Here is a 27,932-nt window from a genome sequence, read left to right as displayed (position 1 = left end):
TGAGTAGTCTTGCGTGCCCGCCCCCTCGACGGAGGCGCGCTTCAGGGCGCAGGCGCGGGGAGGGGTTGGGGGAGGAGGGAAAGCGGCGAGTAAGATGGAAGATGAGGAGGTCGCTGAGAGCTGGGAGGAGGCGGCAGACAGCGGGGTAAGGAGGAGCCGCCACCCCAGGGCAGGGCCGGGCGGGACCTGGCGTGAGAGAAGCCTCCGGGGAGCGGGTCTGCGGATGGTTCTCCCCAAAGAAGGGCCTCACACACCAGGCTGGGAGTGGAGGAGAGGACCCCGGTCCTTGAGCCCCGTGAAGGCCTCTTAAAGGGGCCGCGTTCCATTTTTCCTTCCACCTTTGCCTGGTGCACCTCCCTCCGCCCCCCCTGTGTGCGCGTCATCCGGAGCTCCCCACCCGCCACTAGGGCCTCTTTCCCTGCCTCCTGCACCCGCCCGCTGGTCCCGGGCCACTTGGATCCTTCCTTTCCCGTCGAGCTTCCCCGTCCGAGGCACCATTTTAAAGTTCATGTGCTCGGATGAGGAGGGACTCCCCATGCCGGGGGGGGGAGGGGGCTGCACTGACGGGGCTGCACTGACGGGGCGGCGAAGAGCTGGAGGAAGCCGCTGGGGCGCGGGGTGGGTTGGTGGGGGGCATCGAGTACTTTCGGGCCATTCTGCACTCTGCTAAAGTCACTCACCGCTTTGCGGCATCCGCCACGGTGGGAGAGACTGGGGATTTTTTTCCCCCTCTTTCACTTTTAGTCTGAGAGGCCGTGGCAGGCGGGTCTCCTGGGAACCCCTGCCTAGTATCTCAGATCTCAGCGGGCCGCCCCTCTGCCGGAGGACTCCCTCCTCCGCCCACCTATCTACGCCCCAGGGAGGGTCTTGGAGTTTGCTCGTCGGGGGTCGGGCGGTGCGATTTGTAAAATAGCCGCATTCTGGGGAGGGGAGAGGAGGGGGAAGATGGACCGTTTGACTGGATTTTGGAGTTTTTGTTGGCCTCCCCAAGTTGTAGGAAAACAGTTTATCCCAAGTAGGCACTTCCGATTTTACTAGGTTCGGGATTAATTTGGCTTTTGCAGTTTGTGGTTCTCTAGTGACTTTCGTGAAGACGGGGAGATGCCAGTTTGGTGCCCCTGGTTCATGTCTGTGCGGTGCTGGCCCGAGCGACATCCGTGTGGAAGGCTCAAGTGTAGGAGTCGAGAGGCCCAGGGTAGAGCTACAGCTGAGGTCCCCCCCCGCCCCGCCCCGGCATCTCTACGGAGTGCTGTGGAAAAGGACTGGAAACTGACCCTCGCCACAGAGCGTGTATCTCGGAGGGAATGTTGAAACTTGGCTTCGAAGGTTTTTTTCCGCTGTTTCAGCATTTCTTCCACCACGGTGGTTTATGTTTTTCCTCTTAGTATGATTGAACATTTGAAGGAATACTTCAGAGGATATTTAGTGTTGTTCTTAGGTGCCTATCAGCTTTACTGGAATTTTGGCTTGAGTCAAGATTTTGTAAGGAGTAACAAATGTCAATTGTATATTCATTCACCCAAAATTTTTTGAGTGTCTGCTGTGTGTCAGGCAGTGTGCTTAACAGTGCTTAACAGTGACTTTGTGCCAGAGAATGCAAAATTTCCAGTAGAGTCCTTTATTGCTTTCCACTTATGAGCGAATCACCCAGACACCCCCCATGCTGCCCTCTGTGAAAAGGTTGCCCTGCAATTTGAATGTGACTCAAATCCTGTTTCTCAGGCACCCATGTCTTTTTTTTCCTTACCTGTTTGAAAGAGACACTGTTTTTTTTACTTTAATGAAATGGGAAGAAAATGAAAGGAACAAAAATGAATATAGGATTCAGCAGAAATTGGGGATTACTTTAGATTTTCATAATGGGTAAATTGCTTAGAGATGAGCTTATCCAGCCCCTCCTTTTACAGCTGAATAAACTGAAGAGATGTAGGATGTAATTTAAGTCTGTCTGATGTTTGTGTAGTATTCTTTATCCTGTCCATTACTTTTGGAAAACCCTTTGTAAGTCCCATGAACAGAGGTGGACTTGTCAAAACTTGTCTCATTGATATCATGAGAGAACTGCCAAGTTTAGATTCCCTTCTATCTTTTTTTTTTTTTTTTTTTTTTTTTTTGAGATAGGGTCTTGCTATGTTGCCCAGGCTGGCCTGGAACTCCTAGGGCTCAAGAGATCCTGCTGCCTTAGCTCCCTGAGTATCTGGAACTATGTGTGCACAACCGCTGGGTGCAGCTTCCTTGTGCATCTTTTATTTAATTGAATTTTAAGACAACCCAAACTATAGTCCTCCTTATAGACAAGGAAACTGAGGTTTTAAGGAGTAACCATTTTATTCAAGGTCACAAAAGATAGTATAATGGGGAAAGCTGGGATTTGACCCTGAGACTGATCTCAAAGGTGGGTTCCTTCTGTAGCATTTTGCTGGCTGCCTACTGGGAACCTGCAGAGGACATCAGAGTTGGGTATTACCTTTTGTGGGGGTGGGGGGGATGAACTGAGGGCCATGTGCATGCCTAGCACGCATGTTCTGAGCTACACCTGCATCCCCTAGCTTTCATTTTTAGTATGTTTGCTTTGCGGATTTATTTGAAAGCTTCTTTTGGTTTGGTTTGGTTTGGTGTTTTTGTTGTTGTTGGGGGGGTGTTAAAATTTAATTAAATTAATTAATTTTTTCCCCCAGTACCAGGGATTGAACTCAGGACTTTGCCCTTGCTAGGCAGGCGTGGCACCACTGAGCTAAATCCTAGGCCCCTTTTTATTTTTTTTTGAGACAGGATCTCACCATGTAGTCCAGACTGGCCTTGTGGTCCTCTTGCCTCAGTCTCCAGATTGCTGGGATACAGGTGTGCACCATGACACCTATTTGAAGGCTTTCTTGATTCCTTTTTCCAGTTTTACAAAGGGTCTTACAAGTACAGTAGGTCCTTAACTTATGAACTCAATCGGTTCCTGAGGGCTGGTTGTATCTCAAGTTGATTGTAAGTCAGTAGAGCTGAGATCTGGATGTTTACCTGGGTACACGCTGTAGACAGCAAGAGGCAGATGAATCTTCCATTAACCTAATTAACCTAAGTTCGTATGTCAGGCCGGTCGTAACTTGAGGGTCCACTTTTACCTCCTGATACTGGTGAATGAACATGGGGCCTCATGCATGCTGGACAAGTGCACTACCACTAAGCTAAATTGTCAGCCTCCATTTTATTTTCAGACAGGGCCTCACAAAATTGCCTGGGCTGGCCTCAAATTTGCCATTTTTTGCCTCAGCCTCTGGCAAGTAGCAGGGATTACAGGTATAAGCTACCATGTCTGGCACAAAATACACACTTTGAAAGGAGGGAAGCCAGGGAGGGAATGAAGCAACATATCCATATAACTATATCTACCAATTTTTTTTTTTTTTTGAGGCAAGGTCTCAAAAAAACAACAGACTGGCTTTGGAACTCCCTGCTATCCTCCTGCTTCTTTGGCCTTGCTAGTGCTGGGATCACAGGCGTGCCCTGCCACACCCAGCCTGTATCCACCAATTAACTGTAGAGGTCTTTCAAGTGTAGGCAGCTGCATTTGTAGAAGTCTTGGTTTCAGGTTACCTTGTCTTCCTAGTGGTATAAAGAGTGTTGAATGCTCCTCCCCAACAAAACAAAAAAAACCTGGTGGAAAAGGTGCACATTTCCAATGGTGAATGTCATTATATTGTATACCTTAAATGTACCAATAAATTTAATTTTAAAACCTCGTGAAGATAGAGAAAAGACTAGCAAATGGGGGTTGTGTAATTCTAAACCGTGGACATTCAGACTACATAATTAATAGGCACCTCTAATCATAGGTGATCCCTGCAAAGCACTACAAAAAAATTTGATCATGCTAGAGTTTCATTTTTTTCCCTGTATATCTTTAGTATACTCAATGTTTGGTGCTATTGGATCATTCAGGGAAAAACTGACTTTGAGAACGTTGCAGTGTTCCATAAATAGGCTGCTTTTTGCTTTTAGTTAGTATGGTGAACATTTATCTACTATAAAGTTGTTCCTTTACCTGATTACTCCGAAAGAGTTATATCCACAATCAAAAGACAATTCAAGGAATATAACTTACATTTTGCCAAGGAAATGCTTTTTAAAAAAAATACTGTATACTACCTTTGGGAGCAATGAAAATGTAAAGTTGAGTTCATGTTGCTCAGTTTCTGGTGGTTTTTTGTTTGACTCATTAATTTTTGGTTTTTGAGACGGTTTCATTGTGTAGTTCAGGTTGGCCTTGAACTCCCTGTGGTCATCCTGTCTAAGCCAAGTGCTGGGATTGTAGGCCTGCACCACCATACGGATTCTGATCCTTTGAAACTACTTTATATTCACCAATTGGTTAGACATAAATATATAAAATATGGCTTAGCCTATCTTGTTGGTAATGAGCCAACCTGGCTAGGGGAAAGTAGATGACACATAAGTGGAATTGGCCTGGTAGTTATTATGAAGCATTGCCAAAATCTAATTTCCCTGTATCCCAAACATTTCCTTTTCTTTTTAATTGGTTTTGTTTTTTTTGTTTTTTGGGGGGTTTTTGGTACCGGGGATTGAACTTGGGACCTTGCACTTTCGAGGCAGGCGGTGGAACCACTGAGCTAAATCCCCAGCTCCTTTCCTTTTTCTTTTTGGTACTGGGGATCGAACTCAGGTCCTTATGCTTGCACAGCTGACAGCGAGACCACTGAGCTAAATCCCCGGCCCTCCTTTCCTTTTTCTTAAGATTGTCATATAGCTAGTGGGAAGACAGTGATTCTGTTTGTTTGTTTGTGGTTTTTTTTTTTTTTTTGAGACAGGGTTTTGCTATATAGTTCATCTGGCCCTTGAACTCACCAAGTAGCCCAGGCTGGCCTCAAACTCATGGCAATCCTCCTGCCTCAGTCTCCCAAGTGCTGGGATTACAAATGTGTGCCCCCATGCCTGGCGACATGACATTGTGCTTTAAAGGATAACTGGCCTTCTAAATTAAGAATTCAAGTTTAGCCCAGCATGGGGGCACACACTTGTAATGCCACCATTGGTGAGGCTGAAGCAGGAGGATCACTGGATTTGAGGCCAGCCTGGGCTACATAGGGATACCCTGCCTCAAAACAAACAAATTCATATTTATGTTTATTGTGTACCCACATAAGCCAGTCATCCAAACATTGCCCCATGAGTGGCTGAGTCATATCTAAGCCTATAGGAAGTGAACACTAACTACCAGCTGTGTACCAGGCACTGAGGAATAAGAAAAATAAGCAACACTTTCTAGAGGCACAAATGCGTGCTGTGGCTGGGATTAGAGAAAGTCTTCTGGAGCAGATGATGCCTACATATAATTTGAAAGACCAGGAGTTTAGTGCAGTGATGAACACCTATGATCCTGGATGTTGGGAGGCTGAGACAGGATAGTGAGTTTAAAGGTAGCCTGGGCAATTTAGCCAGACCCTGTTTCTAAATTAAAATAAGCCGAGTGTGATTGCACATCCCTGTAATCCAAGCACTTTGAGGGCTGAAGTAGGAGGATTGCCAGTTCTAGTCGCACCTGGGCAGTTTAGTGATACCCCGTCTTAGAGTAAAAAGCGATAGTGCCTGGAGATGTAGCTCAGTGTAAAGGCCTTGAGTTCATTCCCCAGTACAAGGAAGGAAGGAAGGCAGGAAGAAAGGAAGGAAGGAGGAGGGAGGGAGGGAGGGATGGATGAACTGAGGGCCGAGGAGGTGGCTCAGTGATAGAACACTTGCTTAGCACGCTCAAGGCCCTGGGTTTGACCCCATTTGAAAGACCAGTTGAATTGAGCTGTGTTAAGTCTGGGACCGGCACGGGGCAGAGCGTAGGGCTAGTGCATGCTTTGATGAGGCTGTGAGGGAAGTGAGGAGCCTTGGGAGAGCTACAAATCTGTCTGTCTTTATTTTTTTGTTTGTTTGATTTTGGTTGTTTTGTTTTCTTTTTTTTTTTTTTTTTTTGGTACCAGGGATCAAACTCAGGACCTTGCAATTCCGAGGCAGGCAGCGATTTCGAGGCAGGCAGCGATTTCGAGGCAGGCAGCGATTTCGAGGCAGGCGGTGGAACCACTGAGCTAAATCCCCGGCCCTGATTTTGTTTTTTTGATACAAGGTCTTGCTGTGTACTCCAGGCTGGCCTCAAACTCACTGTTTCATCCAGGCTGGCCTTGAACTTGCAGCGATCCCCTGCCTCAGCCTCCTGGGTGCTGGGATTAGAGGTGTGCGGCACTACGCCTGGCACGTATTTCTTTCTGGCTGGAGACATGAGGTTGGCAAGGCTGAGTGGAAAGAGATGAGACCAGAGAGGTATGCAAGGGCCAGATTGGGACTGGCCTGGTATTTGGTCCCGGGAGCTTGAACTTCATCCTGAAAGCATCAGAGAGCTTTGAATGCCTGTTTTTGTTCGTTTGGTTTGTTTGGTTTTGTTTTTTAGCAGAGGTGTGACATAGTTAGATTTTAATTTAAGAGATAAGAGCCTAGATTTCCTTCTCTTTCATTGAATTTCTTTGCCGTGCTCCCCAAAGTGTGACTGCTACCTTGCTCTGAGGCCCGCAGTGCTTCCTGTGGCTGCTGTTACTATGGAATGTGTACAAATGGCTTCAGGTACTAGGCAAAAAAACCCCACCAAAAACCGCATTTGTTTGGAGCTACTTGATGCTGATTTCCTTCTGTATTTTGTGTTTGTTTGTTTGTATTGGTTACCGGGGATCAAATTTGAGACCTTGTGCTTTTGAGGCAGGTGGTGGAGCCACTGAGCTAAATCCCTGGCCCTCTTTCTGTCTTTAAAGAAGGCAGTTAAGATTTATGGTATCAGAAAGCTAAAATCCAGGTGTACTAAGCCTGAAAGGACCACCTCTCAGCTATTCCTGGTCATTTTGGAAAGTTGAATCCTAGGGATTTATGTGTTTTTCTCAGAAGGGTCTTTCTGCAAAACAGTTAGCTAGTTTAGGCATGATCATGCTGAGCAGTCTGTCCCTGAAATTTGGAAAAAGATCTCTTTCACTCCCGATTCAAGGAAGGGGTTAATGTGCTTTTCACTGGTAACTTCTCAGTCCTTTTCATTGAGGCTTCTGGGGGCCTGTTTCCATCATGCTGTGGGTATGGGGGAGAGCTGCCATGGTTGCTGTGGAACAAGGGTAGAAATTCGGGCATCACAGGCCTTCTTTAGTGCATTTTTCTAAAGCTGTTGGTAAAATCCTTCCAGAGAAAGTCACTGTCTCAAAGTCTGATGACACAGACACATTCCTCAGCGGCCTTCTTTCCACTCCCACCTCTGCACTGGGGGTACCGCCTACAGTGAGCATAGGTTTCTGGCTGTATCGGGTAGCTAGCTGGCCGCCACAAGGTGTGGTGTGTTCTTTCCTGCATACTCCCCCACAGGAATGGAAACTTTTTTCCTGTCAGGACAGCTACTGACTTGTTGGTTTCCTAGGAGAAGGTTGAGTTTAGCTACTTAAATCCATGGCCAAAGTACAGAATAAAGGGATTTTTAAGTGATGATCAGAGAACCTGGTGATGTAGCTTAGTCATAGAGTGCTTGCCTAGCCTGTGTGAGGCCTTGGGTTACATTCGAGGCATAGCAGAGAAAGTAATAACCGTGGAGATTTCTCTGCCCAAGGGTTTAATATACCGCTGTGAGCCTCTACCACGTATTTTTTAACACCTTGCTCTATGCAGGATGTTGATGAGAAAACCAAGCACTGCAGAAATTAAGAACAAATTCCAGTAGCACTCTGTATGTAGATAAAGAATCTTTTCCCCATTTCAAAACATCCTTCACAGTAAGTCATCTCCCCACCACACAGGAAATAAGTCATTCCTTTCCAAAAGCAACAATAAAAAAATAAAAAGATAAATAAAAATAAAAGCAACAGTTTAAAATTGCATTCTTGGGCCTGGGATTTAGCTCAGTGGTTCCACCGCTTGCCTTGCAAGCACAAGGTCCCAAGTTCAGTCTCCCGTACCAAAAAATAAATAAATAAATAAAAATTTAAAAAATAAAATTGCATTCTTCACGGACTGTGATGCCTGGATGAGAGTATATAGACAGTTACGACCTAAGTCTGGAGAGGCCAAGACTGTTGCTACTCTGGGTTGACCTTGAAAACCAAATTCCCAGCCCCTCATGCCCTGTCCTTCAAGGCTTACAAAGCACTGTGACCCTCTAGCTGTCAGTTCTGTTTCTGCTACCCAGTGGCGTGTCTCACTGGGGGACAAACACTGTCTATAGGTCTATGGGTCACCAATCCCACGGGCCCTGTTTGGAAGCACTTCTTAGCTGGTGTACCAAGCACTTACTACAGCCCCAGTAGACTGCTTCTTTATATTTATTATCAGTGATTTTGTGAGGCGTAAGTGTTATTATCCCTCATCCTGGAAGAGAAATCACAAGGTCAGTCCCAGCCCCTGTCCTGTCCTGAGCCCACATTCTCAGGAACCTTCTAGGAACAGTTTGTTTACAACATTTGCTTGTCACCAGATAATTACTTAAATGCTTCAGGGTGCTTAGTTGTTCCTTTGAACTAACACCTGGGAATGACCTCCTGCTTCTGTAGTCTGGATGAGCTAATAAATTCCTCATAAATTTGAGTTTGAAGAGCCCTAGGGGCAGTAGTCCGATTGGTGGTAATGCTAAGAATAGTGACTGTAGCGAGATGCAGTTCAAGTCTTGATCATAACATTTAGCCCCATGAAAAAAGATAAGTAATTTTTGCTCAGGATCTTTAATTGTTGAATCTGAATGCCTTCCCCTGGTTCTTGGTTGCTCACCTCTCGGCACTCCTTTTCACTTATGTTGCCTGTTGTGTTCCCATCTATGTGGTTAGCCTTGGTCCTGGAGGCACTGTGCTGGCTGCCTCTGGTGAGTGCCACGGATTCTGACTGGCCTTTGATAAGAGCACCCTTAGTGTTACAGAAAAGTTGGAGGAAGTGTGTATTTGTTCCATCCTCCAAAGTAAGCATACTATTTTTTTTTTTTGTACTGGGGAACGAACTCAGGTCCTTGCACTTGCGCAGCAGGCAGCGAAACCACTGACCTAAATCCCTGGCCCAAAGCATACTTTCTTTGGAGAGGAGCCTTGGCATCTTCATTAGGAAAGGTAACAAAGAATGTCCCCCTCTGCCAATTAATGTTTCTCTTTTTTTCTGTCTGGGGCAGTAGAAATCAGAAAACTGGAGTTTCAATGCCAGGCCTGATTTGGAGGCAAATCATGATCTACCCTTCTCTGTTTCATTCTTCTCATTTGTAAAATTGAATCAATAGAATTTGCCTTGTCTGCGTGAGAGTTAAATAAGTCACTTTGCTAAGTGTTTCAAGCCAGTGTTGGAGCAGAAGGTGCCATTGTTTTGCCTGGCATTCTGGCCACCGACAATGTAGCCTCTGTCGTAAGATTGGCTGAGATCAGGCTGGGGGTGTAGCTCAATGGCGCTGCATCTGCCTGGCAAGCACAAGGTCCTCATTTTGATTCCCAGTACTGCAAAAAAAAAAAAAAAAAAATTGGCTAAGGGGTCACTTTCTTGATGTCCCTGAGGACTAGTGTACTGTTTCTTCTAAGAATTGTATTGCTTAGTATTAGGAGAAAAGCAAAAGGGAGAACCAGTTGAAACACACACACGCACACACACACATACACGCACACAGGGTGGCAACCCGGTTAGACTTTACCCTGTTTTATGTGCAGGGCAGGGCTCCTCACCTTTGCCTGGCCTGTTACTTGAAGATGAAGGTCTGTATGGATTCCTTCCCACATGGAGACCCTTTGGAGAAACACTCAAAGCAAATAATCCCGGGCCGGGGATTTAGCTCAGTGGTTTCGCTGCCTGCTGTGCACGAGCAAGGACCCAAGTTTGATTCCCCAGTACCAAAAAAAAACAACCAAACAAATAATCCCTTTTCTCAAGATGGCAATTCAGTTTCTGAGGCCCTCCTGGGATATATCTAAATTGCTGGATCTGGTTTCTGCTGAAGAACTACAGTATTTCCTTTCAAAGGCCTGGACTGTGGAAGTCAGGGCTGCTGTTGTAGTCCTTTCGGAAACCTGGGCTTGGCATGAACCTGGCTTAGGTGTGGAAGCAGATGGGTGGTATTGTCAGCCTTCATCCAGCTGTATTAGTGTCTGCTGCCATCCTTCCGCCACTCTCTGAACCTTTGTTCACCCTTCTCTTGAGGGATAGGGACTGCTGAGCATGCAGCAAGGCTGACATATCCCAGCAGTTGTGGCTCGGATTAGTGATGGGAGGGCACTGAGCCTTACATGTATCAGTAGCAGGTGCTTGGGGAAGGCAGTTTTGTCTCACCTTTTTGGGGGGAGAGGGGTGTTGGGGACTGAACCAAAGGACCTAACCCATGCCCAGGCTGTGCTCTACCATTGAGCTACACCCCCAACCCAGTCTTGAATATGGATAGTGTCAGGTAAAAGGGCCAAAGACCAAGACCAGACCAGGCCACAACAAGCCTTTATTAGGGGAATAGATCTGCTGGGCTATCTCTGAACAATGGAGAGACAAAAAGCAATATGGCTGGGGCAGGGAGAGTCTTTTATAGAGACTGGGGTGGGGTTTGTAGGGGCTGAGGTGGGGTTTAGTGAGGTAGTGACTAGGGAATGGAGGAGCCAGTGATGTCACTAGGTGGTAGGAGGTGAGCGAGTATTAGGTTACTTTCTAGGCAAGAACAAGGGCATGCTGGGAAGAAGGGTTTATTCTTTGGTGGGAGCAACCATCTTGGCATGGTGTCACACAGGGGAGGGGGCAAGGCAGGATAGGAAGAGGGCAGCTACTATACATAATAGCTGCTAAGGTAGTGGAAGACCTATCAGATAGGATCTCTTCCTTGGACCCAGACAGACCCAGTTGAAATTTTGGCTTTACTGCATACTAGCCTGGAACTCTTTGAATTGATTGCTTTTCATTTGTAAATTGGGCTATATCATTTGTAAAATTCTGTTTCATTAGGATTGTTCATTAATTCATGTATGTGTGCTATGTTAGGCACTCCAGACAAATGTAGTATGTGAAGTTCACTTTTTTTTTGGAGCCAGGATCTTGCTATGCAGGTCAGCCTGGCCTTGAAGTTAACAAAGTAGTCTAGGCTGGCCTCAAACTCATGACAATCCTCCTGCCTCAGTCTCCCAGGTGCTAGGGTTACAGGCGTGTGCCCAGCTAACCTTTTGAAGTTCAAGTGTGAATGTTGAGTCAGCAATTAAATATCAGGTTTTAGGGCCAGGTATATAGCTCAGTGGTTTCGCTGCCTGCTGAGCAAGCACAAAGACCAGAGTTCGATCCCTGGTACCCAAAACAAACAAACAAATAAATAAATAAATATCAGGTTTTATAAAGCTGTGGACCTAGATGAGGTCACTTAAACCAGTGTATACCAGGTCTGGTAGGGCACACCTATGATCCCATTACTCTAGGACGCTGAGGCAGGAGGATTGCAAGTTTGACCCCAGCCTTGGCAATTTAGTAACTTAGTGGATCTTGTCTCAAAAAAGTGGGACAGGGTGCCTAGGGACATAGCACAGTGTGCAGGCCCTGGATCCAATCCCCAGTACAAAAAAAACAGAATAAAACATGTCATTGTGGCCGGGCATTATGGTGTCCACCTGTAATCCAAGGCCAGGGAAAGAGGATTTTAAGTTTGAGGCTAAACTGTACTATATAGAAAGACCCTAAATAATAATAAATAAGCCTATGTAGATACAAAAGAAAGTTCTGAACTCTTGAGGGCTCCAACCTCAAAGGGCCAGGAAAGGAAAAGGAGTCTCTTGTGATAGAAGGGATCAACCATCACCCACATTATGTGGGATGGTGCTCTGGGGCAGTAGACAGGACCTGGACTAGGGGAATGGTGTCTTGGAGACTGAGTAAAGAAAATGCTTCCGGGAAGAACCCTTGAGCCTTGTCATGTGTGCCTGAGAGGTCTAGGATTTGGAAATTACTATGGAATTTGGCAGCAGTGGAAGTCCTTGGTGACTGGCATGGATCAGGTGAGTGGGATGTTAGAATTTAGAGAGCTGGCTTGCAGTGAGGTGCTGAATGGTACTCAGAGCAGGGCCTGAGTCAACATTGGGCACTAAAAAATTTAAATTTTTTAATATGACCCATTGTTTAAAAAATGGTACCATTTCAACATGTGATCAATATTAAAAACATGTGAATGAGATAATTTACACTTTTGTACCAAGCCTGGGAAATGTACTGTGCATTTAGCTCTTGAGAGTGCCTTCCGTTCAGACTGGCCATATGAGAGGTGCTCAGTGGCCATATGTGGTAGTGGCCACTGTACTTGGTGGCACACTAGAGCTAATGCAAAGGAGAGTGCCTGAAGGACTCCCTGTCACTGGGCACAGAGATCTTGAAAGCTAAAGGAGCTTGGGAAGGAAAGTGGGGGGTGGCTTTCCCTTACAAGCCTGGAAGTGTTCCTTGTTCTGTGTAACACAACACTCCAAGGGTCCTTCATAGTTTCTGGTGCCCCTGGTTATACTCTTACCTTGCTGATCTTAATAATTATAATTAATGTTCTGCAGATAAAGTAATTTGATGGACTAGGTTAAAAGAAGATTCATTGTAAGATACTTTCTAGATTTTAATCTCCTGGTCTAGGAGATATCTTGTTTTTCTCCTTTTCTCCCCCTACCCCAGTACTGGGGATTGAACCCAGAACCATTACACTGAGCTAGCTACATCCCTAGGCCCTTTTTTAATTTTTAATTTTTGAGACAGGGGCCAGGGATTTAGCACAGTGCCTGCCTCACAAGCGCAAAGTCCCAAGTTTGATCTCTGGTACCAAAAAAAAGAAAGAATTTTTGAGACAGAATCTCAATAAAGAATTGAAATTTCTCCTGCCTCAACTTCCCTGAGTGTTGGGTTACAGGCCTGTGCCACCTCACCCAGATTTAAATTAGGTTTCTTCTCCTTTTCCTCTATTCATGTTATCATCCTGTTTCCAGCTTTTTCTTATGTCTTCTTTTCCCTGAAACTGGTGTCATTTAAGCCCTGGTCGCTTTTTGTCACTTTTGTGGCAGCATTGCTCTCCTCCACCTCTTTCCAAAACACTGGGCACCTGGCTTTTGCTTTTCTGTCTCCACTGCCCAAACTCTCCTTACCAGCAGAAATTGTCTTGCTCTCCTCCTGTTCTCCAGCATCTGGTGCATATACTTTATATTAGGTTTTCTGTAAGCATTTGTCTCCAACATTTTTGGTTTTGTTTGGGGTTTTTTGTTTATAGTAGAGGAAAAGGAAAAGGAATTTTTGAGACATGCTAACAAAGCCTAGAGTTCCCCTGAGGGAGAGTTTTAGAACCATATCCTATGCCCCCTGGTGACCCACTTAATTAAAAAGAAATGTTTTCTCTTGGTGTGGGAGTAACAAAGGAAGGAGGGATGTTTTTCTGGGAAATAGAACCTGAAAAAAGACTAATTTGAACGTACATTGAAAAGGCAAATTGATGAATTCATGGCCTAGCTGTGTCCTTTAGTTCTTATCGCTCAACTTCTGAATTCTTTTTTTTGCTTTTATTTCTTTTTACTTATCCAGTTATGTTTCCCCAGAGTTGAGTTAATTTTTGATTTGAACCTGACAGTGACTCTGAAGCAACACGGTAGAATCAACCTGGGCAATGGGACAGTGGGTGCTTCCTCTCTGGCTGTGGGGGGAGGGGTGAATGGAATACGCAGAAGCATTCCAGGTTAGCCCTGCCAGGGCAGACACTGTCACCACAGTGGTGCTGCTGTAGAGAAGCAGAGCTAGACAGGTCGATTTGGCAGCTCTGAAGTCTCTGGATTGCACATCTGAACTGTAGATGGCTAGTAATGTATTTTAAGGTACAGAGACCTTTTATATGATTGTTTTAGACCAGGTTTGCTGTTATAGATTGGTCCTACCTTATGAATTAATTTGCTTTACGTATTCCTAAGGAAATTGGGTTCCTCACAGAAGTAGCCAGAATCCCATCCAGATTTGTGGTGTGGGAAGCATAAGTGCCTTGCCAGGGGCACTGCTCTGCTGGAAGACCCAGACACTGGCCATCTTGCAGAGAGAGGACCTGGGTGCTGATGTCCCTGCCAAGAACTGAGGAGATTAGGCATCAGAATGTGTTGGATGGTAGTCCCCCTTCTGCTCAGTGTCTGTCTTCCCTTTGTCTGGTACTGGGGATTGAACCCAGAAGTGCTCTACCACTGAGCTACATCCCCACGCATTTTTATTTTTTATTTGAGACAGAGTCTCACTTGAGATCCTCCTATCTAAGCCTACCAACTAGCTGGGATTACAGGCATGCACCACCATGCCTAGCAATTCTTTTTTTTTCTTTCTTTCTTTCTTTCCTCCTTCCTTCCTTCCTTCCCTCCCTCCCTCCCTCCCTCCCTCCCTCCCTTTCATGGTGGCTTTGTGTTAATTAGGACCTGCTAGACTCTGGTTTGAAGAGAAATCCTGTTACCCTGTGTTTTCTTCAGATCCCCTGAGTCCTCTTGGAAACTTGGCCCTTTTCAGTCAAGGACAGCTAGGCAAGAGCCAGTATATCCTGTGGGATGTGCTGATTCACAGGGCCCTCCAAGACCCATGGTCATTCCTTGACTGTGAGAGGAAAATCTAACAGGCAACTGCTTTTTTTGCCAGTAAAAAGAGGGTATTTCCTAATCCAGAGCTAGGAACCAAGGATGATGCCTTTAGATCTTCATTTAAATGTTTTGTTTATTTTTTAATTTGGGGAAGGAGGAGGTTGGCCACCATACTTGGTTGGCCTCAAATTCTGTTTTTTTGATTGTTTAACTGATTTTAATAACATGACATAAAGCCCCTAGAATTGATATAATCATTATTCAAAATACATAGGTGAATACTGTCTTCTTTTAAAAATATAAAATAAATAAGCAAGACGTGAAAATAGGCAAGTTTCCACTAAATAAATGAAAACTTTAAAAAAAGGAAGTTTTCCTTTCCATGTCATTTGAAGGGAAATTATCATTTTAAACAATATTCAAGTTTATTAAACAAATTTTAAAAGGTATTATAAAATGTTTAACTTTCATCAGCTTCAAGGTTTATGTTGCTGCCGAATTTTGCATATAACTGAACTTTCAAATCTGCTAACGCCCGCTGAATTGATTCTACTCTGGATTCTAAGGCATCAATTTCTTCTTGCAAATTTTTCTTTGCTTCTTCTAACACGTCTTGTGTTTCTTCTTGAGAATGGCTAATGAAAATGTCACCAATCTGGTAAGGTATCATTAAGCTGTCATCATCTGCGAGCATGATGTCACAAGCATCTTCTAAATTCTGGAATTGTTTCTTTTTTACTTCTATTTCTTCCTTTAGCTCTGTGATTCTACTCGTATTCCGCGCAAATTTATTTATCTTTTGTTTATCTTCGAAAGTAACATTGACATCTTCTGCAGCCCTCCGTGGACGCACGGAGGATGCAGGAGCTGAGGACTGACAAGGTCGGACGCGCGCGGGATGCGGGGCCTGCGCGCCCGGCTGCTCCTGCAGAGGCAGCCCCAGCCCCTGAGGGTCCCGGCCCGGGCGCCGGGCCTCGCCGCAGAGCTGCCCGCAGGGTCCGGGCCTCGGTCGGGCCCCAACACGGGCCTCCGGGCCGCGCGCCCCCGGCCCGCCCCGGAGCCCCCACGCCCCAGCCCGGCCGCTGCCCGCGCCCCGCCCTCAAATTATTGAATCTCATACCTCAGCCTCCTGACTAGCTGAAACTGTCGTGCACAGTCAGCTAGACTTCCATTTTTAATACGTGGTCACTTGACCTCTTAGGAACTTGTGTTAGTTGCACTGGTGACCGGAGAAGTTCCTGATGGAGCAAAGCTCTTGATGATGGGGGTCAGGGAGTAGCTCTGGGGGAGTGGGCACTGCAGGGCAGGCACCAGGGAAGCCGAGACCCTCCCCCCCTCACAGAGCCACAGGTGCAAGCCTGAGCTTGTCGGCCCCTAGGCTTCATCGCCCCGGGTAAACCAGATCTGTTTGCTAACGTCCGACTTGGGCAACAGTGCTATGGCCCTGTTGTGCTTGCCGCATCTTACTCTGAGGGGTCAGAGTTGCCTGCTTATTTCTGCCTCTCCCCTTCTCCCCTTTCTTTTTCCTTTCTCATCCACCTCTTAGTATCACAGGAGCGGATCCACTACTGTACTCTGCCTCGCCTTGCAGATGCATCCCTCTTCTCTTTGTCTCCTTTGTTCTATACACAGGTTATGACTATGTAACATTGTTGGCTTTTTGAGGTGCCTGCTTCCCTGCCCCCTGCCCTACCCACCTTTGGAGTGATCTCGTCATACTCCTAGGCTCCCTTCCCCAGCTGGTGCCAGAGGTTCCCACAGCACATTCATTGCCAGGTTAAGGGCATCAGCAGCAGTGGTGCTGTGCTTCCCCCTCAGGGGAATTAAGTGTGCAGATCTTGACATCTGATGTCACTCACCTTGTGATTGTGATCTCTCCTTTACCTCCCCAAAGGTCCAGCCTGGGGGCCGGGGCTGTAGCTCAGTGGCACTGCACCTGCCTGGCAAGCACAAGGTCCTGAGTTCAATCCTCAGTACTGCAAAAGAACCCTCACAGGGCCGGGGATTTAACTCAGTGGTTCCACCGCCTGCCTCACAAGCGGAAGGACCCGAGTTCAATCCCCAGTACCAAAAAAAAAACAATATACACTTCCCAAAGGTCCAGCCTGTGCAAAGCCACTGCCCTACCTCCCATGGTTTCTTCTGCCCTTCTTCTGGTTTTACTTATTCTCTTGGACCAAGAAGCTATACTGCATACTCATAGTAGTGTAGCCCCATAGGGCAAGTGACACCTGGGTTTGGGAATTCCTTTTGCTTAGAATTTGAACCCAGAGAAATGGAGCTGCTCCACTTATCAGAGTACAGAGTGGGCCAGAGATTTAGCACAGTGGTTCTGCAGCCTGCCTCGAAAGTGCAGGGTCCCGAGTTCGATCCCCAGTACCAAAAAAAAGAGCACAGAGTGTCATCTTCTGGGGTGTGCTCCATGTTACTCAGCGAAAAACAGAGCCAAACCAGGAGGAGAAGCCGTGGCACATCAGACTTTTCTCCTGCCTTTTCTTGCATGAACTTAGGCCCTTCTTCTGCTTTGTGCTTTGGTGCCAACTCAGCAGTCACAGAGCTTATGTGTTTCTTTTTTGTGTGTGTGTGGTACCGGGGATCGAACTTGGGTCCCTGCGCTTGCGCAGCAGGCGGTGAGACCACTGAGCTACATCCCCAGCCCAGCTTATGTGTTTCTTGCGTTAGCCATGGAGGTCGGGCCTCTGACACAGGAGCCTCAATCTTGCGTGGGGTTTCATGCATCTTTATAAAAAGAAGTAATTGGGTTCCTCATTTCAGGCCTGCATCTCCACACGTCCTCACACAGCATTGTGAGCCTATTGGGTTCCATGGGCCATTTCATCTCTAGAGATGCCCCTTCTTGTAGTGTACCCTGTAGGAAAGTTTTGACTTGGTCTGTTTTTTCAGAACATGAGGCTGAGAGCAGATTGATTGCAAGGCCTTTTCTGAGCAGAAAATTGGACTGATTCATGATACCCGGACAGACTCCAGGGGAGATGCAGTGCCCTCCAGCTACTGGCAGAGCACTACCCCTCCTCATGTCCCTCTCCAGACGTCTGGGATCCACTTTCCCCCAAAGCTGTCCAGGTTTATATCCTGTTCTATAATTGGATGGAAAACTCTCCAGCTCTGATAAACCCAGTGCCTGACATGATGGGTTTGGGTGGGAGTTTTAGTATTGGTGTGGAGAGTGGTGTGGAATGGGGGATGGGCAGAGAGGATAAGTGCCTATGGCTTCCTTAATGTCAGGTATTATTTTAAAAACTAGCAAACCAATATTACTGTAAGCCAAGTATGCTGGTCAGGTTTGGGGACAGAGGCACAATTACTCAGGCATGAACCATAATATCTTCTTGAAGGGCTTTTTCTCATGCAGATCCCTGAGATTGGATAGATTCTCCATCTTTCCTATAGCCATGGGGAACAAAGGAATACTCAGATCTAGCTAATGTATTTAAGCCCATTTGCCTCCGTGGATTTTTTTTTTTTCCCTTCACAGTGATGTGAAAATGAGAATTTGTACAATTAAGCTTAAACATTCAGAGCTTTCCCATAAAAATCTTGAATTCAGAGACTCTTAAAATAGTAGATCTGGCTCTATCAACCAAGACTCAGCAGCACCTGTCCTTGTGTTTAGGCAGGGCAAGTGGTGTTTGCAGGCTGTACCCCTTCACTACCCTGGTGGGTCCCCATGTGTGCCCCAAGTGTGGAGTTTGGCACTTGGCTTCAACTGTGTTTGAAGTCATCTAAGTCCCACAGATGCTGAACTTTGTGTTTATGGTAGAGAAACTTTAGAGGGTCTCATTTTCAGACCAAAGCAAATGGTACAGTATAGAACTTTAATAAAACAAGAAGGCATTCATTTAAAAGGCTTGAAAAGCCCTTAAAAGGCAATAGGCTTTTAGCCTAATGCGAGACATAGTGTTTACTCAAGAAATAACGCTGATATTAATAGAATGAATACAGTTCTAACACAAACCATGCGGTGGGCATAGATGTGTGTCTGTGTTTGTCAGTTCACAGACATCCAGATCATCACCTTAACTCTTGGTATACTTTTTCATTCAGTCATTGGGCATCAGCCGTGTTCCAAGCTAGAGCAAGAGGTTTTTGTTTTAGTGCCTTTCCAGCCACACCAGAGACTTTGTAGTGCCCTTATACAATATGCTGTTACTTGCCTGACTATAATTTATATATATATATATATATATATATATGTTTTGTGGTTTTTTTTTGTACTAGGGATCGAACTCTGAACCTTGCACTTGCAAGGCAGGCGACAGAACCACTGAGCTAAATCCCTGGCCCGCCTGACTGTATTTTAAACATAACTCAGCACCAGTCAGAATGGGTATCATTGTTGGACTGGATTTAAATTTAGCTTCATAGGATTAGTCTAATTCACATTGTTTATAAGAGGACACAGAAGGCTTGAGAACAAACATTTCAGGAAATAGCACTAAAGAAACCTGATCTACTTTTATAAATATTAAACAATAATGAGACCCTAGGTTCAATCCCCAGCACTCCCAAAAGGGGGAAAAAATATTCTAAGGCCAAGAAGATAATTTCATAATAATAAACCATTTGACTTACTAGAAAAAAGTAATTCTTTCCATAGTTAATAGTTCCAGTGAGTGAGTAAAAATTTAAAAGATTTGAATAGAGCTAAGTAGCTTGAACTGTACCTGTCAGCTATAGAATGCCGTCATTTTCTGGACTTTATAGCATTAGGGAAGACAGGCCACACACTGGGCCATGCGGCTGTTCCCAGCACATCCCAAGGTCTTACCATTGTTGTGGTCTTGACAGTTTTGCAGTGATGGACTCCTTTGAAAATCCCTTGTTGGGCCGGGGATTTAGCTCAGTGGTTCCACCACCTGCCTTGCAAGCACAAGGACCTGAGTTCGATCCCTGGTACCAAAAAAAAAAAAAAAGATTAGTGAAAATCCCTTGTTGTTCTATAAATCAGGGGTTCCAACCATGGCCCTTGTTGACTTCTGGCACTAGTTAATTCTTTGTTGTGGGTATGGTGCTGTGTGTTACAGGATGTTTAGCAGCTTCCCTGGCCTCTACCCCATAGCATCTTCCCCTGGTAATGACAACCAAAAAAAAAAAAAAGAAAGTCTAGACTTTGCCCAATGTCCCTGTCTGGGGGGTATGGGGGATGGATCACTTCTGGCTGAGAATTATTGTCACAGATCTGCTCTCCAGTGAAACACATACTTTTGGCATACCATTTCTCCACAGTAGCTAGTTGGTTTTACCCTCAATGAGCGGGATCTTTTCTAAGAAAAGGCAATGTGATGGCCATGGAGCCTGAAGGTTTGGCCTTTGCTCTGTGCATGGGTGTCATGTGTCATTCTGTCCTCACCCCCTCCTGCCCAGAGAGGGATTGGTGAGTTCCTGGTGCTGGGGGCTGGGGGCTCAGATGGCCATGGGTGCCACTGTCTTACCCAGGACTGAGGAGATTAGGCCCTGTGTGGGCTCTGGACTGCCATGTTATTGGGCAGAATGTTTTGGACAGTAATCCACCTTCTGTGCTTTCTCAGCATTTTTCTTGTCTTTTTTTTTTGCTTTTGTTTTTTTGTTTTTAAATGGACCAGCCAGGCTCTGGTTCCAAGAGAAATTCCATTGTACTGTCTCTTCTTCAGATCTCAAGTCTACTAGGAGTCTTGGGAACTTCAGTTCCACAGGCTTGATTTTCTCTAGGCCTTTCACCAGGTGCTAGTCACAGTGTTCAAGTCTGTGCCAGTAGAAAACAGATTATAAAATAGTTGATATGCGTGACCATGAAAGGAGGTAAAAGAGAGAGTTTACTCCTAAGGAGCAGATGATTAACTGAACTGGTGGAGTCAGAGAAGATTTCAAAGGAAAGGAGATGTCTGGGTTTTGCAGATAAGAGGGAGTTTGCACGGAGAGACGACATTGCAGGCAGGTAGAGAGGCACTCAGGGTTCAAGGGTTCATAATGGCTCAGTACTGCTGTAGCGCAAAAATGGGAATAGCAGGCAGAAAGTATGGATGAGAATGCATTGGAGTTTAGATACGGTCCTGCAAACAGGTGAAGAGCTTCAAGCCAGGAATGACAATCATACTTAATGTCAGAAAGTTGATTTGTGTGGCTCTGTGAAGGACAGGCAGAAGGCTGGTTGGAGGCTGTGCAAAGAACCCAACTGAACAAGGTCCAGAACTGTTGCTGTGGCCATAGGGCTAGAAGGAGAGGCCTGCAAAGGGAGTGAGGTCCCCAAACTCCAGAGTCTAGTCCACGTCCATCACCTTGAAGGACATAGTCTTGTCCTTTGGCTAGAGAGAGGACATTGCCCTTAGCTCTGAAAATAAAGACCTAAGTTTTTATTTGAGAGAGATCTTCTTCCCCTTTTTATATACATTTTTTTCCTCTAGGAAATAGACAGACGGTTGGAAAAAAAACTGAAGATCACACAAAAAGAGAGGTAAGGCTGCTGTCTGGTCTGAGGGCTCTTGCTCTCTGCTGTGGAGAGCTGGGCAGTCAGTGATGTCTCCAGCTGGCCTTAGGTTTAGCAGTCAGGCTCCTGGGCAGTGAACCCTCCCTCCCAGTTGGAGAACAGGATGTGGTGGCCTGAGGCCTTGGGCATGAGGCTGGAGTGCTGCACCTGCCTCACCCTTAGGGGGCCCCCAGTGTGGTCATCTGATGGAAAGTGGGGAAGTGACCAATTGTGAGGTTTGGGTTTTAGAGCTGGCTGTGCCCCAATTGCCTGAAGTATGGGGCAAGTTGTTTCCCTCTTTGTATGTTGAGGAGTTTGGATGGATGATTTCTCTGGGGCCTAAGTAACTTGGCAGTTGAGGATACCCTGGAAGAAAAGATTCTGAAAATTTTTTGAAAGACCTTTTAAGGATAGCTGTGTTCCCCAGCCAGACAGCAGAGGAAGTGGATTTCCAGAGCAGGTGAATGTTGACTTTGGGCTTAGGTAAACTGTTGGTTTTCCCCTGAGACAAGTGGTAGGAAGGAAGGTAGGACTTTGGGTTTGCTTAACAGGCTGCACAGTCATTCCCCAGAGGACTCTGGGGTGCTACCTGCCTGCCTGCTGGCTTTCCTGGCTTCCTGCCACTGTGATCAGATTGCTGGCTTCCTGTTTGTCTGCACACCTCAACAGCTACATGCCCTGCTGCTCATAGGGCCTTTCCACGTTCCTGTCCTGCCCAGGACTTCTACCAGTTCACCCTGGAGCAGCTGGATTCCTCAGGTGCCTGTCACACCTGACAACCCAGGCACTTGAAAAGGCTCCTATGGGCCCATGTGGTTCTGAAGCTAGGGTTGCTCTGGGAGGGTCCTGGTGGCTGGTGTGGGTGGTCCTTCATGCTTTGGTCCCATTCTCCCGTGGCTTTTGTTTCTTTTTCTCCCTTTGGGTTTTGTTGGTTCCTCCTTTCTTTGTGGACACATCGCCTTGATGTGCACATCCTTGGACAATCTTGAGCATTGCCATGTGCTGTTTCTAGGGTTGTCTTTCACTTCAGCCCCGCCGTTGTCCAACAGACCAGTGTCCTGGTGAGGGAAGTTTCTCTGCCCAGTTCTTTGGAAGAGGCAACTCATTGTCTGATCCAGCTTGTTTATGGGAGGCACAAGTCAATCTTCATGGGAAGGCTGGGATTGTTTGAGGAACCCTGTCTCGCTGCCTGGCAGGGCTGCTGTAGCAGGTCCTGTGTGGTGTTTGATTTGTTTGAGCACACATGGTGGAAGACCTGGCTGGGGGGCTCCCTCTTCCAGCCTCTCAACACTTTGGTCTGCATAGGGAAGTGGGGATTTTAACTGAAGTCATTGGATTCTGGACATGAAATGTTTTGCTTCAGGGGCCAAACAGTGTTTGCCATGCCTGTGATGACCATGGGTAGACGTCCCTAAGATGGGGTTGTGCTCTGTCCCCAGTCAGGCGTGAGGTCTGAGGAGCAGTTCCTGTGCACTGCCAGAGCTGGTGGTGAAGTTGCTTTCTTGAGAGACCCTTCCTGAGGAGTGGGAGTTTGAGTGTCTGGTCAGAGGCCAGAGACTGCTGGAGTTAGTGGGGAGGAGAGGGCAGTGATAAGGGTGGGTGTGGGACATGGACAGGCCTCCTAGTCAAGGGTGTGACTTGTGAAGCTGTGCTTGCTCTTTGTCAGCAGGAAATCCAAATCTCCTCCAAAAGTGCCCATTGTGATTCAAGACGATAGCCTTCCCACCGGGCCCCCTCCACAGATCCGCATCCTCAAGAGGCCCACCAGCAATGGTGTGGTCAGCAGCCCCAACTCCACCAGCAGGCCAGCCCTTCCAGTCAAGTCCCTAGCACAGCGGGAGGCAGAGTACGCTGAGGCCCGGAAACGGATCCTGGGCAGCGCCAGCCCCGAGGAGGAGCAGGAGAAACCTATCCTTGACAGGTGAGTGCAGCTAGCAGGGCTGACCGTCTACCACCACTCTTGTGGTCCACCCAGAGTGAATTGGATTAGGGTCTGGCTCACTGTAGACCAGTGAAACACCGCTGCTGTGCTGCCAGCACCAGCCTGCAGACTCATGCAGTCGGCACCGTGGTGGTGGTAGTTTGTAGTGGGCTGTGTCTGCAGTCTGCAGGCACGGGGGCAGCATCACAAGCCATGTAGAGGCATGGACTTGGAACTAAAATCTCCCACTTGCCTCTTCTTTATTTTGTACTGGGGATCAAACTCAGGACTTTGCGTTTGTGAGGCAGGCGTGGTACCACTGAGATAAATCCCCATCTCCCCCCCTCCCACTTGCCTCTTCTTAACTCACAGTACTTAACCTCTTGCCTAATCTGAGAAATGGGATAATGGTAGTGCCTGCCTTACAAGTTACACAGTTGAGTCACTGAGAAAGTGACCCAGTGGAAAGTGCTATTAGTGCTTCAGTGTTATCTTCTAGGTCTCCAGTAACTCACTGTGATATTTTGGTATATTTTCTAAACTCTTTTATGCTTTTTTTCTCCTGCAGTACTAGAGTTTGCATTATGTAAATTTGTCACTTCTTGGGGGAAGCAGTATTTGTTTCCATGGTCTCTTTCTAACTTGGAGGGGCCTCTTTGGTCTGATATTCTGGGGCTTGAAGAGCTAATTGCTGAGTGGGGATGTAGTTCATTGGTAGAATCAATACCCAGCATGGGGGTAAGAAAAAACAAACCTAAATCTGCATAGTTTCTCTCTGTGTTCTTTTTTTTTTCTTCCTCTCTTCCTTGGTACTGGGAATTGAACTCAGGGTCTTCACACTGAGCTACATCCCCAGCCCTTTTGGAGTGAGGTGGAGGGGATGGTCTCGTGAAGTCACTAAATTGCCCACACTGGGCTCTGAACCTGCAATCCTTCTGCCTCAGACTCCCAGTGCTGGGATTATAGGTGAGCCCCATCACACTCGTATGTTCCTTGTTTTGAAGGGCTGTCCATCATTTCGGTTTTCTCTGCTGTCTGCATCTTTCCTAGTGGAAAAAAGTCCATCTTCATCAGTCTTCTCTACTAATAAATATGAGGCAGCCACTAACTGCACAGTTTGAAGATAAGCCAGAGAACAGAGTACCAGGGTGCTCGTAGCTAGGCGTCTGTACCTTGCCTGACACTGGAGAGTCTGTGGCACATGGCTCTGTGGAGGATGTGCTGCCCATGGCTGCTGCTCTGGATAGGCTGTGTTGTACCTACAAGTGAGTGATGGTGAGCCAGAGAGGGAAGAATGCCACAGCTGCCTTCCTGCCCACAGGTACCTCCTGACTTCTTGCCAAAGCAGCAGGGTTGTGGAGCCAGCAACCAAAAGCAGCAGAGTTGGGTGATAGCAACCATGGTGTCTGTCTCAGCTGTAAGCATGGTTGATTTTAAGATCTGGGGACATCTTTTGTATCTTGGTTCAGGCCTTCTGATTTTCTTCCTTGCAGGCCAACCAGGATCTCGCAGCCAGAAGACAGCAGACAGCCCAATAATGTGATCAGACAGCCTTTGGGTCCTGATGGGTCACAAGGCTTCAAACAGCGCAGATAAATGGAAGCAAAAAGGATGCCGCCGCTGCCACCGCCGTCACCACCTCCTGGGTCATTGGCCACGGGTTGCACTGCCATGGCAGACAGCTGGACTTGAGCAGAGGGAACGACCTGACTTACTTGCACTGTGATCCCCCTTGCTCCGCCCACTGTGACCTTGAACCCCATGCACTGTGACCTCTTCCCCCCCTTCCCACTGTGATTGGCACATCGATAAGGGTTGTCCCAAGTCAATGGAAATGGAAAGGGTGGGGGTTAGGGGAGGGTTGGAGGGACCCACCAAGGACTCAGAATAGAGTCAGACAGTGCCACTTGGCCACTTGGGGTAAAGCCAGTGCCAGCAATAAGTTTATCATGCTCGTTAATTTGGGATTTCAAAACACAAATGAGAACTGCACCTACGCACCCCCAAGTGCGTGTCTTCATCACTTAAAAAGTAAGTTCCATTTGAAAATATCCTTTCCTTTTTTTCTTCCTATTTTTGTTTGTTTATACAAATGTCTGATTTAACAAAAAGTGCATGGGAGGGTTTTAGCAGTTTAATGAATTTTTAATTGAGAAAGGGTAGTTTGGTAGTCTACTTAAATAAATGTTTCTGGTTTATTCACTAGAAACATTAACCAATAGGATTTTGGTGAGCTTAGCTTCTATATTCCTACTGCTGCCCAGAAAAGGGGCAGGGCTCTGCGGCCTCAGGACAGGTGAGCACCCCATGCCTATACCTCCCTCCCCAGCTAAGCCCCAGGCATCTTGCCCTGCCTGGAGTCAGGGCTAGCTCTTTAGGCTCAGAGAGCCTGGGGAGGGTTCCAACCCCACCTCTAGTATTTTGGGAGATAGGGAAAGTGACAGACTTACCCCTTCCCCTACCCCTCAGGGTGGCTTCCTACCAGCCAGGCTTGCTACTTCCAGAAGTCAGCAGAGAGCATCAGGGAGTGAGACTGCTCTCCTGGGGTTAGAAGCAAGGAGTGCGAGGCTTGGTTAGTATTTGCTGTCAGCACAAGACCAACAGGAGAGAGTGGCTCTAGGACTCCGAGCCTACACCTGGCATGGTCAGATGACCTTCCCACTCCACCAAGGCTGAATCTCCATTGATGGCTGCAGCTCGGTGACTAGACCTGGTACATTTCCTCTGTGAAATCAGTATCTCAGGAGCAGAACAGTCTGAGTAAAGGGGCGGTGGCGGCGGGGGGAGCAAAGCTTTGTGTTGCAAAGATGGATGGGCGACCATTTTCCCAGAGGCCAGGGCTGCCTTTTACCCCCTTTTTCCAGAGAAAGGGCCTGTTATGAAGATGTTTTCTCCTCTGGCCCTGGAGCCTGGAGATTTGCTTTGATCCTTGAGGAGAAGAGGCTAAGAGAGCAGCTGCCTAGAGCAGCTCTGTGTGTGCAGCCTGCTTCTGCCCAGCTCACCTGTCTCTTGTGATGCACTGCGCTTTACACTCACCCAGGTGGTCTCCCTGCTCCTGACCACTGGATGGGTTTTGGAGTGATTGTTGGGGTTTTGGAATAGGGCAGCTTGTGGTGGCCCAGGTGGCAAGCTGGATTTTGCAGACCTACTGTGCATTAGGTTCTCCTGGCTAGGCTCAGCCGTGCTCCAGGAAATTTCCCTAGGAGGAAGGACCAGCTGCCAGTTGAGCCTGCAACTGGTCCACAGCCCAGCCTTAGAACTGTGTGAACCCAGGAATTGTCCGTGAATGGAGCCAGACTGGAGCTTCAGTTAGTAAGAAGGGCAGTTACTATAAGCAGTGGGTAGGAAGAAAGTTGGCTGCTATCTTAGAGTCCACTGCCCCAATGGAGTATCCATACTCTAAAAGTCTCCTGCCCTTCCCTCAAGTCAAGAGTGGCTTCTGCCCAAGGCGAGACTCTCCTTTCAGTTGGAGGGGTGCAGCAGAGACAGTGCAGATGGGAAGGGCGGGCAGCCTGATGGCCCCGCTCCGTCTGGTGGGAGCCAGGACAGCTGGTGTCTGGACCAAGCATGTGGCCAGGACTGTTGCTCCCACCTCTCTCTGGCCAAAGAAGGGGCTCTGCCCACACTGTGCCTGTCACCACCCACCAGCAGTTATGCCTTTGGCTTCCCAGATGAGAGGTGGCAGGCAAAATGAAAGAAACAAAAAACTTATTTGTGGGAAGGTGGGAGGAAGATGGGAAAAGTTTTGGATTTTGTGTGGGGTTTTTGTGTAGTTGTCTGTAACTTTCCTTAAGTGCTTTTTCTTCTTTTTTTTTTTCTTTTTTTTTTAAGTAAGTTGCAGGCTTTGGCTTGGAAATCCCCAGGAGGATGAGGGGCAGGACCATGAGGCCGCTGCCCCTTTATCTGCCTTCACGGTACTGTCCCTTTCTTCAGCTCCTCCCAGACCCCTTGATCCAGGCCTCAGTCCTTCTGGCTAACTGCTTCCCATGAGCCACTACTCTGATGTCAGCCTATAACCAAAGGAGCTAGGGGTCCAGGCCTGGTGACCAGCCCTTCTTAGCCCACTCAATCAGGGTGCTCCCCACCTGCAGGCAGGAGGCAACACCCTATCTGCTACCATCAGCCCCTTCCAGAGCCCACTTGCCCCGCCTAGCCCTGCCCTGCCCAGCCATACCCTGCTCTGCCCCATTTGGGGGTGCCTTGCTCAGGGATGGGCCGGCAGGGCTACACCCAGCCTCCCTGGCAAGCAGAGACTCAAACCTCTGGGGTCCTGTTTTCTGGTCCCAGGGGTGCACATAGGCCCCTTGGGTGTCTGAACAGAAGGGAATGGGAGGGGGCCACACCCCTGCACCCTGCTTTGCTGGTGCAGTGGACAGCTGCCCACCCCCACCCCACCCCCACATATGGGCTCCTGAGTCGGCAGATTAAGCATTTTATAAATTGTATTTTAAATACATGTTTTAAACTTGTCAGAGCCTTGTCCTTATTTCAACCCCTGGCCTTTTACCTCTTGCTGTGGCTGCTTGTTGAACCCTGGGGAGAGCCGGGCTGGGTGGTGTATGGGTTGGGGCTCCAGAGAAGAAGGCGCCTGTCCTTGGGATCTGTGGGGACAGTAGAGGCTGAGGCTCCCAGAGGCCAGGTCTTTCCTGGGTACTTGGCTTCTGTTCACACCGCCTTTGTGGAGCACCCAGTCGAAAGGGGTAGACACTCATTTGGAGAGGAGGAGCCACTCTGTGCTTTGAGAATGCACAGGTAAAGACTGCGCAAGGGAACCTGCAGCAGGAACACCAACCCTGGGCAGGGCCTTACAGGAGGTCTTGCCTCGGGGATTCTCAAGCCCAGGGGTGTGGGGCCCTGCATTCTGAGAGCCACATAGGGTGTGGAAACCTGAGCACCAGGCACAGGCTGAGGTTCTTGATGTTTATTGGCTTATTAGGCCAAAAAAAACAAACTCCCACAGCAGCCACTACTCAGTGACCCATCTGTC

At 47.4% G+C, this 27,932-nt stretch overlaps 1 protein-coding gene and 1 pseudogene across 3 annotated transcripts; one reads left to right on the top strand and one right to left on the bottom strand.

Moving 5' to 3' along the window:
• The first annotated feature begins 40 nt into the window (after positions 1 to 40).
• On the top strand, positions 41 to 27,417 carry Szrd1 (SUZ RNA binding domain containing 1). 3 transcript variants are annotated; one of them, XR_205498.3, is made up of 5 exons: positions 42 to 145; positions 20,963 to 21,012; positions 22,691 to 22,945; positions 24,439 to 24,976; positions 26,777 to 27,417. XR_205498.3 is itself a non-coding variant. In XM_004850369.3 (4 exons), exons 1-4 carry the CDS (start codon positions 95 to 97, stop codon positions 24,539 to 24,541), a joined length of 456 nt encoding a protein of 151 aa, XP_004850426.1. In that variant the 5' UTR covers positions 41 to 94; the 3' UTR covers positions 24,542 to 27,417. The 3 variants fall into 3 exon arrangements, 2 of the variants coding, with proteins under 2 accessions (XP_004850426.1, XP_004850425.1); XM_004850369.3 differs by having other exon boundaries at positions 41 to 145; positions 22,694 to 22,945; positions 24,439 to 27,417; XM_004850368.3 differs by having other exon boundaries at positions 24,439 to 27,417.
• Positions 14,856 to 15,437, bottom strand: LOC106009860 (prefoldin subunit 4 pseudogene; annotated as a pseudogene).
• Positions 27,418 to 27,932: the final 515 nt, after the last annotated feature.

This window comes from Heterocephalus glaber, unplaced genomic scaffold (assembly GCF_053883595.1).
Source record: "Heterocephalus glaber isolate CG9 unplaced genomic scaffold, H.glaber_assembly_v1.0 deba00001452, whole genome shotgun sequence".
Lineage (NCBI taxonomy): Eukaryota > Metazoa > Chordata > Mammalia > Rodentia > Bathyergidae > Heterocephalus > Heterocephalus glaber.
The sequence above is the reverse complement of the archived record's forward strand: the minus strand, read 5'-3'. Positions and strand labels throughout refer to the sequence as shown.